This window comes from Lampris incognitus, chromosome 4 (assembly GCF_029633865.1).
Source record: "Lampris incognitus isolate fLamInc1 chromosome 4, fLamInc1.hap2, whole genome shotgun sequence".
NCBI classification, from domain to species: Eukaryota; Metazoa; Chordata; class Actinopteri; order Lampriformes; family Lampridae; genus Lampris; species Lampris incognitus.
Window position 1 is genome coordinate 18463444 of NC_079214.1, and position 14622 is coordinate 18478065.

The following is a 14622-nucleotide window of genomic DNA, read 5'->3' on the forward strand; positions in this document are numbered from 1 at the left end:
GAGATGATATAGCCAGTGAATCTGATAATCCTCTGTTCTTCCGGTACCGGATTTCTTCGGGGGTTTAGGCAGGGGGTTGACTACAACAAAAAAACAACAAAAAAAACACAAATACACACACACACACCCACACACACACAAAGGGAGATGACACAACAGGAAAGACAGAGAAAGGGGGCAACGACTCATTTGGCAAGAAAATTGCTATTTTGAATGTCTATGGATTTTCAGTCAAACCTTGAATGTGACACATCAATGGTTTAATTATCCATGTCTTCGGATGCTGATGGGAGGACATTTATAGATGATAAGGCCTTGCCTCAGAGAAGGTCAGTTTCCCTGTTTAACTATTGCTCTTGACCGCCCTGTTTTTGACAACAAACACTTCCGCCGGACGATTTCTATTGCACCACTAATCATCCACTTAGACGGGACCCTCCCTCAGGGCATATGCCTAAGCCCGCTCACACACATAGGTAGAAAGAGGCAGACACACATACACACACTTCCCTTTACCCTGCCCTACCTCAGGCACACCCTTTTACAAAGACCTAGATGCTGAGACTAATATAACTTGATCTCTCAGTGGGCACTGGAGGGAAAAAAGTTGCTCCCTTTGTCATCTTTCTCTTTAGCTTTCAGTCTTTCTTTCTTCCTCATCTCTCCCATTCTTCTGGCTTACCATTCTTGCACGTTTTATATCTAGGTTGAGGTAGACATTACAAACCTTCAGCATCACAAATGAATTAGCAATATCTCTAGCCAGTGTGGTGGCATTTTACAATCTACAAGCTAAACTCCATCATGTTATGTGGTTTACCCTCTGTAATGGGTGGAATACAGTTCGCATCTACCAATATTGCTATGTAGCTTTTTTCCTGTGTATAAGGAATCCTGATTGTTGGAATTTTCCTGAAATTTTTAATATTAAGATTTCTGCTTGTACTGACATTAGGGCTGGGTGATATTACAAAAAAATCAAATATAATAATATTTTTACTGAATACCTCTGGATAGATAATATATCAGTAACACATCATATCAGTATGCTGCCCAGTTCTACTTGAGATTGGAACCATCCTCTTTGTACATCTCTTGTTATTGTAAAGTAAATGAAATCAGTCCATCTATAAACATTTAAAAGCCTGAGGATTGAGAATTTCTGTGCAAAACAAACATCCAAACATTTTCTTCTTCTGGCTCGCATTATTCAGAGGACTCTTGGGCTTTCTGGTAGGGTCACATGACACAGCTGAGATGTCGTTACTCTTGATCTTGACCAAAAGAATGTGGAGGAAATGGGCATGAATATTGCAGATCTACCATTAGACAGTGGAGGAGAGAAGGCTCCAGGCATAAACAGAACCTTAATAAGCATCGTAAATCAGTTAGAGGAAGGCAAAAAAATGAGGAGGTAGAGAGCGTGAGGGAGTATGTGTGTGTGTGTGTGTGTGTGTGTGTGAGAGAGAGAGAGAGAGAGAGAGAGAAGAGAGAGAGAGAGGAGAGAGAGAGAGAGAGGAGAGAGAGAGAGGAGAGAGAGAGAGAGAGAGAGAGAGAGAGAGAGAGAGAGAGAGAGAGAGAGAGAGAGAGAGAGAGAGAGACGAGAGAGAGAGAGAGAGAGAGAGAGAGAGAGAGAGAGAGAGAGAGAGAGAGAGAGAGCGAGAGAGACTTCCTCTGACTTCTGTCGCGAGAGAGGAGGGTTCCCCAAATGGCTTTAGCATTACAGGATAAAACTGTCCCGCAACACCCACAACCCTGCTCACCTATCTTATGCAGACAAATTCCTTATCTGATATATAATTCATCATCGGTCTTTGTTTGCTTCTTATTCATTCATGCTCTGCTTTACCGCACAAACAAAGCCTTTTCAGTGCTTCTTTCTCAACCCACCTTATAGATTTGACTTGCACCACTGCGTTTCAAATGTATCTGCATTCAATGGCCATTTGTTTGCATTTGACAAATAAGACAGGGGGCTGGTTAATCGCTGATATCCCACACATTTTCCCATTCTTCTGCCTCGCATCGCTTACACAAAACTGGTGCTTTTAATACACCCTCCTTCACCTCTCAAGCTGCACTTTACTTATCACATCCCTCCCAATATTCAAATATGCTCAAAATGTACCACCCAAAATACTGATATAAAAAATATAAATGCAAAAAAATTGCAATGCTACGACAGGCAACCACACACAACCATCCAAAACAAATATTAGCAAATGTAATCATGATCATAACTAAACTCAACAAATTACCATTATTATTAACACCGGTTCTAGTATTAGGGTGTACTGCATTTCTGCATGTGGTTTATCCAATGGTTTACATGTGGTTTACTTGTCAAAGCTAGGCTACTAGAGTGGTGTTGCCGTAACCCAGCAGAAGCCATTGGTTGACTGCTGTGGGTAGGTACAATCAATGTCAAACAGTGTACTGCTCTCTCTATTTCATTACTTTCAAATATATTAAAAAGTGGAAAACCACAATATGAGTGTTAGGTAGGCTATATCATTGTCTATTGTGATACTTTTTGTGAAGTGTTATGAAAATGATAATTCTATAAATAGTTATTGTCCTGCAATGTTATGCTAAATTCCGGTCAGAGCGTTAGCTAGCTAGCATCAATTCCATGCATTAGCTGGCGAACAGCTAGCTAATGCTGAGCTGAGCATATTCCACTCGCTAGCTTTGCATAAAGCTAGGATCTGTTTATGTTCCCATCAGTGATGTGACACTTATTATTGTAACACCGTACCAACAATAATACTTCACTTTAGCCAGGGCATGCATGAAAAGGTAATATTAACGTCAATTCGTCATTTTGCGCTGGAACTGTAATTGTGGAAATATAATATTATAGCGTTTATCGCTATTAAAAAACACACTTCCAAACTTACCCCTGAGTGTTGCTTGTTCGCGGCTGTTGTCAGCCACAACCACGCCATACACATCGTCATTAAAACCAGACTCACAGGTTGTCTCTCTCTCGCCAAAGACTTAAAACATCTACCCCAACCATATACAACACTTGTATCCTCCTGATGAACCTGAACAGTGTACATTAACCCCCCCCCCCCTTATTAAAGTCCTCAAACCCCGAGGACAAAGTCTTGAAACCTCAGAGGAGTTCTCCATCGCCTCCTCAGTTGCCCCATAGGTGTTCTGTCCCCTGGTCAGTCCTCCCTTGGCTCTGGTCGGAGTTGCCCTGCCCCTCAAGGAGGTGAGCTGGGCACTGGGGCAGCAGATTGGGTCCCACTTATTGCATCATCAGGGCTTGCTGCTACAACCCCCTCTTCCCCAAATGTCCTGGCCGGCAACACAGGTGTCCCCCCCTTCCCTCCAGTCGCCTGAGGCACAGCAGAGCCCTTGTATGGTGCCAGCTGGTCAGCGTGGCGTCACTTTGCGGCCCCCTAGAGGCAACTGTACCCGACAGACAACCTTTCCTAGCTGCTCCAACATCAAGCAAGGCTCCATCCAGTGGCTGTACAGTTTAGGGCACCTGCCCTTCTTTCAGTTCGGGTTGTAGAACCAAACTAGCTCCTCGGCTGCAAAATGTTGCCTCCTGGCAGAGAGGTCATATTTCCTTTTCTGCCGCATCCCCGCACTCTGCAATTGTTTCCAGGCATATGCATGTGTGGTGTCCAAACGGTCTTCAAGCTGCCTGGTGTAGCTCGGACCTGCAGGTGTCGATGGTACATCTGGGGCCCGTCCATAGGCCAGCACCACAGAGGTCCTCATTTCCCTGCCCAACACGAGGAGGGCCGGTGTGCATGCAGTGGAGACCTGGACTGCAGAGCGGCATGCCATGAGAAGCAGGGGTAAGTGCATATCCCAGTCGAACTGATGGATGGATATTAAGATGGATAACTGTTCGGCCAGGGTGCAGTTAAACCAGTCCACTAACCCATCACTCTGGGGTTGGAGGAGTGTTGTGTGAGTCTTAGTGATTCCCAGCCACTCACACATGGTGGAGAAAACCCTGGATTCTAAATTTCTCCCCTGGTCACTGGATGGATCCGTGACCCCCAGCCTGCTGAACATTCCTTCAACCATTTAGTGAAGTAGTCCACAGCAGTGAGTATGAAGCAGTTCCCCCATAATGTGCGTGCAAATGGCCCCACAATGTCAACACCCATCCACTGCATGGGTTCTCCCACTGGAAACTGCTGTAGCTCAGCTCTTGACTGGCCCTGTGGCCCTTTGAGAGCTGTGCAAAGGTTGTAGTGCCTGCAAAAGTCCTCAAGGTCCCTCCTCAGGTGTCCCCAGTAGAAGGCTTGACACAGCTGGTGGAGTGTCTTTGTCGACCCAAAATGACCCGAGCCTGCAGAGCCATGCATGGCTTGGAGAACCGCCTCCTGCAACCCTCTGGGCACCACCACTTGCCACCTCTTCTTCCCGGTTGCAGGTTCCAGGCTCATTGGAGGACCCCATCTAGCAGCCACCGAGTCTTGAACTTGGCCCAAAACGCTTTTGTCCACAGGGAGAGAGCTGCCACCTCTTCCCATGGTGGTCGCTGCTGTGCACACACCCACAGCATCACAGGCTGCAGGTTCCGGTCCTGTCTCTGCTCTGTGGACCAGTCCGTAACATCCGCCACCTGCAGCTCTCTACTCACCAGTGCGGCCACCCCACGCTCTACTTTGTCCTGGACGTATGCCCTAAGGACCAGCTCATGTTCCCTGGCTTCTCTGCAGTCACAATATTGGCAGCCCTCTGAGCTGCATGGCCAACGAGACAGTGCGTCTGCGTTGCCATGCCGTTCTCCAGTACAGTGGGTTATGCCGAACTCATAGCACTGCAACTCCTCCAACCAACGAGCCAACGTCCCCTCTGGCTCCTTGAATATCATCAGCCACTGCAAAGAGGGATGATCAGTGTGTATGGTGAAAGACCAGTCACACAGATAATACTTAAAGTGCTAGATGGCAAAGACTACTACCAGCAGCTCCCTGTGGGTGACATAATACTGCCATTCAGCTTTGCTCAGTACTTTGCTGTAATAGGCCACAACTTTCTCTTTGTCTGGCCACACCTGTGACAAGACTGCGCCTACCCCCTCCCCGCTCACATCCATGTCCAGGGCAAAGGACAAATGGGGATCAAGGGGCACCAGGATTGGTACGCTTGTCAGAGCCTGTTGCAGTGTGTGAAAAACCGTTTCACAGTCCTCTGACCATAACAATTGTTGATCCTTCCGTATTAAATTGTACAAGGGGGCTGCGGGGCACGAAAACCCCCACACAAAACTTCTTGTAGTAGGAGGCAACCCTAAAAACCTTTTAACCCTCTCTGTTCTGTAGGGGTGGGCCACTCATGTATGACACGGACCTTCTCCTCTTCGGTGCCAGTACCCTCGCTGCCTATGTGGTGCCCCAGGAAGGCCAGCTCCCTGCTCAGTAGCCTGCACTTGTTGGCGTGTAGCTTCAGCCCCAACCCCCTGATCCTTTCCAGCACTCTGCGCAGTGCTGCTGCAGCTGAATCAAATGAGCTGCCATGAGCCAGGATGTCATCAATTAAAAATAAACAAAAAAAAAAAAAGGCATTCCATATGTGGAACCTCAGCTAACACCCTCCCATTAAGCATTCGAGCTGGGGGTGTCCCAGAAAAGACATGGGGGGGCTCAACGTCCATTGCTGCTCCCGTTACTGCAGTATGTACCACAAGCCCGGGGGCTGGCCGTGCAGAAGGGCTGTGAAGGCTCACCGGGCAGTGAGAGGAGGAGGAGGAGGATGACAGTTATGCTGGAGATGTGGCAAAGGAGTGCCAGTGACCTGGAGGTGCAATAGCAGGAGCAACTGTGGCAGCTGCTGATTGAATTTCAGGACTGCTTTGCATGTGATGAGGAGGAGCTGGGACAGACCGCTCTTATGCAGCACTCCATTGAGACGAGGGATGCCGTGCCCATACGGCAGTGCCCATGGCACCTCCCTTTGGGTCGGTAGGAAGCGACGAAGCAGGCTCTACAAAAAAATGCAGTGTGCAGGCAATATAATAGAGTCCTCTGAGAGCCTCTGGGCTTCACCGGTGATCATGGTGCTAAAGAAGGGGGGAGAGTGGCACTTCTGTGTGGACTACAGGAGACTTAAAGAGGTCACCAAGAGGGACTCCTATCCCACTTCTGACATCAGTTGTAGCATTCACTGCTATTAAAAAAACACATTTCCAAAATTACAACTGAGCATTGCTTTATTCACGGCTGTTGTCGGCCACAGTCACGCTGTACACATTGCCATTAAAACCCGACTCACAGTCGCCTCTCTCTCTCCAAAGACCCGACCCACTAACTCTTGACCTGGCAACAGTGTGCCACCCCCCCCCCCCCCCAGAACAGCAAAACATCTCCCCCAACTATGTACAGCTAACACTTATACCCCCCTGGTGAACCTGAACATGCTACAGTATTTTGCTAAAAATTGTCAGTAACTGCATGGAATGGACACAAATGTTTTTTGGTGAAAATGAGCCAATCAGCCATCACTAACTTTAGCTAATCATAGCCAAGTTACCTGGAAAGTTAATTAGCCACACATTCATCCAGAGACCAACAATGGTGCTCACGGGCGTATTCAACTAATGTTAATGTCTCTATTACATTGTATTTGTCAGAAAGCCCATGTGACATCTGAGTAGTGTCAATCATTTATGCTGAGCTGCATGTGTATTTATGTCGACAGTAGTAGCTTTCATTTATTGCATATTTGTATAGTATACTGTATAGCTGTACTTGCTTATGATAAATAGCATTATTAATGTTTGTTTGGTTAAAATGCAAGCAGTTTTATTACAGACAGCTTTCATTCACAGTGAGTGTCATCATGAGTAAGAGGATGGGTGGCAGTGTCATTCATCAGTTTTTTTGGCATGCCTCAGAAAAGAAGAAACTTAAGTTGAGAGCAGTGAGAAAATGAGTACCAGTCAGATCTCTCATGTGAGTGAGAAAAGGAGCAAATACAGATGGTTAAGACTGATTAATGACATTACAACAGTCTAATCCTAATGTACAGATGCCTGTTGGCCTCCATATGCGTATCGACAATCTTTCTAGTCACTAGTTTACTGATAATATTTCCTTCACGTTCACTCAGGTGCATTCAGAGTAAAGACAGAGGGAGAGAGAGCACGATGACGCCTACAGGGCAGAGAGAGCAGGTGACATGGAGGGGAGTGAGAAAAGCAGCAAATATGGATGGCTGAGATTGAATAATGGCATCACAACAGGCTAACAAGAAAAAACACAGCAACGTAATACAATACACTATTAGACATTGTAAAAAAAAAGTTCATCACAATGTGTTAGTGAAATTTTAAATATTTTAGAATGGCAGGAAATGAGTTTTCAAATTTTGAATTTTTTCTGGGTGTCATGGCGGAAGCAGGAAGAGAGGACCCAAATGCAGACAGCGGAGACAGGCTGGGCTAGAACAATGATTTATTAAAACAAACAGACTCACAAAAAACAGGAGCGTAGATATAGGCAGCATGGAAGGCTCGAGACAAGGCGTAAAGCATCCGGCTACCAAAAGTCAACATAACGAGACGACAAAGCCCCAAGGCAACCAGGGGGTATACACAACTGCTGGAGAGCCAACCAGGGAAATGGGGAACAGGTGAGCAGGGCAGGGCAGGGCAGGAACAGGCCCGGCAACAAGGGAACGGGGAACAGGTGAGCAAGGCAGGACAGGAACAGAAACGGCAAGCCAAACAAAGGAATGGGGAACACGAGAGCAACACTAACAGGGGCAGGAACAGACACGGCAAGCCAACACGCAATGGGGGGCGGGGGGGGGGCAGGTGGGCAAAGTAGGGACAGAGATGGCAAGCCAAATCAGGGAATGGCAAACAGGCGAGCCCCGCTGACCCAGACCACACAATCACGACACTAGGGAAGACCCCCAGACCACCCAGCAGATTTGGTCCCCCCCAATGTTGACTCCATGGCTACAGCCTTAACAAGTGACACATTTCCATAATATTACTAAACCAGTAACGACGGCTGACGAAGTTAGAATTTAGTCTAATGGAACCAGAGTTCATCAGCTTTCAAATGTCTGAGCCTAAATACCCAACTTAAATGCACATTACAAACTGAGCCTCCTTTGATATATTTAGATGATCACATTTAGATGATCATATTTAGTGATAGGCTATACCTTGTGGCTTCAACATGGCGACAACTGGGTATCAAAGATGCAAGTCATGTTTTCTCCATAGTTCTATGCAAATATGCAAGTAAAATCAGGGGAAAAGAGGAAAGATTTCTAAGTAAATACTGCTTATCACAACAGCACTTTATAAAGTCCCAGAATCATCAGCATGGCTATGAAAAGACAGTGACCAGCAAACAGACTGATTGACTGAAATCACTGTTGTGGAGGTACCAGAGTGTCAGAAGCAGGACTCCATGCTGAAACCAGTAGGGCTACTGGGGTTTTTTCACCATCAACTGTTCCTATAAAAGCCCTCTCTCAAAATGTTGATGGAGGTACACTCAAGAATGTGTGCAGTATTAAAAGTATTAGAGGGGAAACAATCATAATTTCTCACATTATCTCTCTATTTATTGAAGGGATAACACTCCATTTGCAGCCATAATACTGAGCAGCCTGCAGTGCATCTTTGAAATGCCACCGAAATTGTGTAAAAAAGTATCCACCAGTGCCAGTGATGTCACTGGTGGACAACACAACTTCCAGATGTTGTAATAGTACATAGATGGTACATACTGGTTGATGACAGGGGTGTAAGCTGTCCGGTCCTCATCAATCACAGAGACCATGAGAGTGATGACCTTTGGCCAGAATTCCAGGTTCTTAATCGATGGACCTTGCTCCTCACGGGGAATGTCCTGTTTCCGAGCCTGTTGAGAAAAAAAAAAAAACAGGTAGGGAAGTGTGGAAGAATTTTCCTACAGCAAAACAATTTCTCAAAGTCGGCACCTGTAGAGTGAAAACTTCAGTTTGCTTTAATCTTGCAATTGCAGGCAAGGGAGACCAGCGGTGTCTAGTAGTTGTGGTAGACTGGCTACCTAAATGTAAAAGAGTAATTTTCTTTTTTATATGGCAAATAGCAATATAAATTGGATGTGGTTTAAATTCACAGGGTTACTGGCTCCAACAGCAAAGTGAAAACAATGTAAATGAATTAACATTGAACACCTGGGACAGCCTGGCGTTCTTTGCATAAACCAGAGTAGTTAGCATATACACTGCTCAAAAAAATAAAGGGAACACATAAGCAATGCAATGTAGCTCCAAGTCAATCACACTTTTGAGATATCAACCTGTCCAGTTAGGAAGCAACACTGATTTGTGAATCAATTTCACCTGTTGGTAAATTGTCTAATTTCCACCAGGTGGAAATTAGACAATTTGCAAGACAACCCCTATAAAAGGAATGGATTTGCAGGTGGTGGCCACAGACCATTTGCCTGTCCTCATCTTTTCTGGCCGATCTTTGGTTAGTTTTTCATTTTGCTAGTGCCCTCACCACTAGAGGTGGCATGAGGCGGTATCTGCAACCTACAGAAGTTGCTCAGGTAGTGCAGCTCATCCAGGATGGCACATCAATGCGTGCTGTGGCAAGAAGATTTGATGTGTCTCCCAGCACAGTGTCCAGAGCATGGAGGAGGTACCAGGAGACAGGCCAGTACACCAGGAGACGTGGAGGGGGCCGCAGGAGGACAACAACCCCGCAGCAGGACCGCTATCTGGTCCTTTGTGCAAGGAGGAACAGGAGGAGCACTGCCGGAGCCCTACAAAACGACCTTCAACAGGCCACTAATGTGCAGGTTTCTGCTCAAACAGTGAGAAACAGAATGCATGAGGATGGTATGAGGGCCCGACGTCCACAATTGGGGCCTGTGCTCACAGCCCAACACCGTGCAGCCCGATTGACCTTTGCCAGAGAACATCTTGGTTGGCAGATTCGCCATTGGCGCCCTGTGCTCTTCACAGATGAGAGCAGGTTCACACTGAACACATGTGACAGACGTGAGAGAGTCTGGAGACGCTGTGGAGAACGTTCTGCTGCCTGCAACATCCTCCAGCATGACCGGTTTGGTGGTGGGTCAGTGATGTCTGGGGAGGCATATCCTTGGAGGGCCGCACAGACCTCTACGTGCTAGCCAGAGGTACCATGACTGCCATTAGGTACCGGGATGAGATCCTCAGACCCATTGTCAGACCATATGCTGGTGCAGTGGGCCCTGGGTTCCTGCTCATGCATGACAATGCTCGTCCTCATGTGGCCAGAGTGTGTCAGCAGTTCCTGTATGTCGAGGGCATTGATGCTATGGACTGGCCTGCACGTTCCCCAGACCTGAATCCAATCGAGCACCTCTGGGACATCATGTCTCGTACCATCCGCCAACGCGATGTCGCACCACAGACTGTCCAGGAGTTGACCAATGCCCTGATCCAGGTCTGGGAGGAGATCCCTCAGGAGACCATCCGTCGTCTCATCAGGAGCATGCCCAGACGTTGTAGGGAGTGCATACAGGCACGTGGAGGCCACACACACTACTGAGCCTCATTTTGAATCGTCTTGAAGAATTTCCACAGAAGTTGGATCAGCCTATGTTCTCATTTTCCACTTTGATTTTCAGTATGATTCTGAATCCAGACCTTAATGGGCTAATGATTTTGATTTCCATTGATCATTCTTAGGTTATTTTGCTCTAAACACATTCCTCTGTCTAATAAATAAAGATTTTCAGCTGAAATATTTCATTCATCGAGGTCTATATTGTGTTTTTAGGTGTTCCCTTTATTTTTTTGAGCAGTGTAGAAAAAGGTGATCGTCTCACAGGGTGAGAAAGGAAGAATCCTCCAGGGAGGAGTTATCAAGTGACCAGCAACTCAATAGGCTCAAATTAAATACGCACCTATGTAAATAGGCACTCAGAACTTGGTGCTTTCTTGTCTGAAGGAAAGCCCTTCATTATAATGATGGTGGAAAAAAAATACTTCAACAGAAGGGAGGGAGGGTTGTGCAGTGCCAGAAATTGGTTAGTGCGAGGCAGGAGACAAGGCGATGAGAAGAAAATACAATTTCACAAAGAGAAAGAAAAGTAGGATTAAGTGCACGTGATCGAGAAAGAGGTTCTCGGAAAAAGAGAGAAACATGGGAAATAGAAAAAAGAAAGAGGGCGTACACTACAAATGAGCTTATTTCTGCACTTATACATTCTGTTTCGTCATTTATATTGTCTCTTATGATTTTCTTAATGTCCTTTTAAAGCCTTCCTGCAGGAAATACCCATTGTGAATACAAAATGCTTGACTTGGGTTTTTGAAATTAATTTGTTAAATGTGATTAATTGTGGCTTAAAGGCAAGCAGTCCTTCAAGGAGTTAGATTAAAAAAAAGAAACCAAAAAAAAAAACTGAAAAAGACTGTCCAAGACTTAATGTGAGGTGAACTTTGTAAACCTTTGTATGGCATGGCTGAATGGACTCATAACTGAACATGATATCACAACTAGAAATAAACTTGAGCACAGAGGGTTCAGATGTGGCTTATATAGCTTTGAAAGACATACTTTTGCTCCTTCCAGCACATCATTCTCTGAGAGCATGTCTCTAGAATGGTGTGAAAGTGTGTGTATTTGGAGTTTGCAGCCACAGAGAATGTCCGTTAGAGCTTTATTTAAAAATCTGTGATATAAACAGCGGTACCACTTTTTTATGCCATTTCAGAAATTTCTGTTGCTCCCTGAAGTCAATAACGCTGTTTGTGTAACAACTCATTATTCTTTCCACACCATCTGTTTATCCATCCATCCATCCATCCATTATCCAAGCCGCTTATCCCAATTGGGGTCGTGGGATGCTGGAGCCTATCCCAGCAGTCACTGGGCAGCAGGCGGGGAGACACCCTGTACAAGCCGCCAGTCCATCACAAGACCGACACATTCACACCTAGGGACAATTTAGTAGGCCGATTCATCTACCTACATGTCTTTGGACTGTGGGAGGAAACCGGAGCACCTGGAGGAAACCCATACAGACACGGGGAGAACAGGCAAACTCCACAAAGAGGACAACCTGGGACAACCCCCAAGGTTGGACAACCCCGGGTTCGAACGCAGGATCTTCTTGCTGTGAGGCAACCGTGTTAAACACTGTGCCGCCATCACCATCTGTTTATCCTGTGCTGAATAAGGCCACACTGAGCCTCTCTGGTCAGTATTTAAGTATCATTGTCTCCTAACCTACTGGCAGGTACCACAGAGATAAAGTCATGAAAAAACAGAGATAGTAAATCTGCTCACCCCTACAGAAGCCCCCATCCACACAGGGGTCCACATGCAGGGACAGACACAGTCACACTGACACTGCCAAATACTGTACTAATGGGACAAGTGCATCCATGCATACACAGATGCTCATGGCTTTGAGAGCACACACCCACACACTTACAAAGACATACACACAAACACACTGATGCTAACAAAGTATACTCCATCACTGTGGCTGTCTATCTGAGTTTACTACACTAACGTTCTTTCACCTGTGTATGCAGCTCTGAAAACGTATTGTTATTCGAAAAGAAAATGTATTTTTGATTGACAGAACATTTTGTGAAAAAAACAAAACAATCCCGGTCTGGTACCGAATAACTTAGGTGGAATAATTCATTAACTCTTAGTGTAATGACCTCAGTACTGCAGAGCAGGGACACGGTAAGGAGATTTGGGGAAATGTAAACAAAACATCAGGCAATTCTTCATCAGTACAGCATTCAGAATCAAATCAATTCACTGGAGCTGGTCAAAACATACAGTATCTTCTAACAATTTACAAGATTGCATTCATTTACCAGGAATATCAATTATGCAGGGCATGCATCGCTCGCATGCAAATAATGTGGCCAGAGAAACAGGGAGAGGAAAATAGGGTCAAGATGTTATGACTATTAATGTTCATGACGGTTCTTCACATAAAATCAGAATTTTTTTTTTCTAAATGGCCCGGACTGTGGAAAGCAAGCATGGATTCAAATATTGCTGTCATTCCTTTGTATCTACTTCCATCTCAGGTGTCAAATGCTTGGGTTTTAACTTAACTTGTTGATGTGTTTCTTTTGTGTGTGTGTGTGTGTGTGTGAGTGAGTGAGTGAGTGAGTGAGTGAGTGAGTGAGTGAGTGAGTGAGTGAGCATGCATGTGTGTGTATGCATTATTGTGCTTTGGTGGTTTGGCATGTTTGGATTTGTCCACCTTCCAGTGGGGAGGGAAGCGCTTTGGGTGTCTAGATAAAGCACTATATAACTGTAATCCATTATTATTATCTAGAGTGTGTATTTTTGCCAAATGATATGTATTTGTATCAGTTGTTTGCACAACCTTTGTATGTGTTTTGGTTTAATTGGTGTAATGCAGAGGACACTGAGTCCATGCGGCTACACATTGTTAAACAAATAAAGACTGAACTGACCAATGAAAAACGACGAAAGAAATCACAACAAACATGCAAAAAGAGGAAAGCTGCACAAAAGCTGCACAAACATGCAATATCACTCTAGTTTAAAAATGTTCAAAAATTCAAATGTTATAAACATTTCACAGTAAACTGTTTTTCAGCTACTTTTTGCAGCTTAGAATATGGTCAGAATTTCCTCCAAGGCTTGCACTGGCATGGTTTAGCCTCAAGATACGAGCAACTGCAAATGATAAACCGCAACATCCCGAGACAACTCAGGCGAGACGCTGGGCTGTAAAAGCCGTCCCAGGCTAATGAAAACATATTACCAGTAATCACATGCAAATCATTAAATTCAAATGAACATGTGGTTAAAGACCGGTGAAAATAAAAAAAAGTTGTGATTTTCAGAGATATGCTCAACCATAAGTAGCCCTGTAACCCTTCTGGGTTTAGACACAAAGCTTACAAAACCAGCACAGTGGTTTTGAAGGGTTGGAAACACTTTTATTACATTTTTTTTGAGCTGAAAACATGTGTTTTCCCTGGAGTGGTAAAATTGATTGCCTTGGTAATAAATTCAATAAAAAAAATGACATCACACAGCCACTTTGAGGGAGAAAATCTATGCTTTCTCTTTTTTCTGGGATTACTACTGCAACATCAGGTCATGTGGGGGGCAAAACTAGCCTGTCTCACAACAGTCTTTCCCACAATCACACCCCACCATTTGCCTGTCATGTGGGGGCGTCATAAAGACCACTGATAACCCATAATTGCAGCCAACAAATGTGGGTTCCAGCATTCATTGACTAATTCCAGTGTTACCAACTAAACTCTGTAGGTAGACTCCTGAGAAGCTGGGGCATGGTGTTTTACCACACCACTCTCACGTTTCTACTGATTTCCATCACAGTTTTTTTTTTGTGGATTTTTTTTCTCCCTAATTGTATCCGGCCAATTATCCCACTCTTCCAAGCCTTCCTGGTTGCTGCTCCACCCCCTCTGCTGATCCTGGGAGGGCTGCAGACTACCACATGCCTCCTCTGATATACGTGGAGTTGCCAGCCACTTCTTTTCACCTGACGGCAAGGAGTTTCGCCAGGGACACATAGCATGTGGGAGGATCACGCTAATCCCCCCAGTTACCCCTCCCCCCCAAACAGGCACCCCGACTGATGAGAGGAGGCGCTAGTGCAG

The 14622-nt window shown here is 45.4% G+C and overlaps 1 protein-coding gene across 1 annotated transcript in view; it reads right to left on the reverse strand.

Annotated features, from left to right (window-relative positions):
- Positions 1 to 14622, reverse strand: part of LOC130111979 (protein unc-13 homolog C) — a 160751-nt gene that overhangs the window by 63306 nt on the left and 82823 nt on the right. The window contains exon 17 of the mRNA XM_056279289.1: positions 8728 to 8861. Within this exon, the coding sequence (XP_056135264.1) occupies positions 8728 to 8861 (134 nt within the window). The remainder of the gene's footprint in view (positions 1 to 8727; positions 8862 to 14622) is intronic.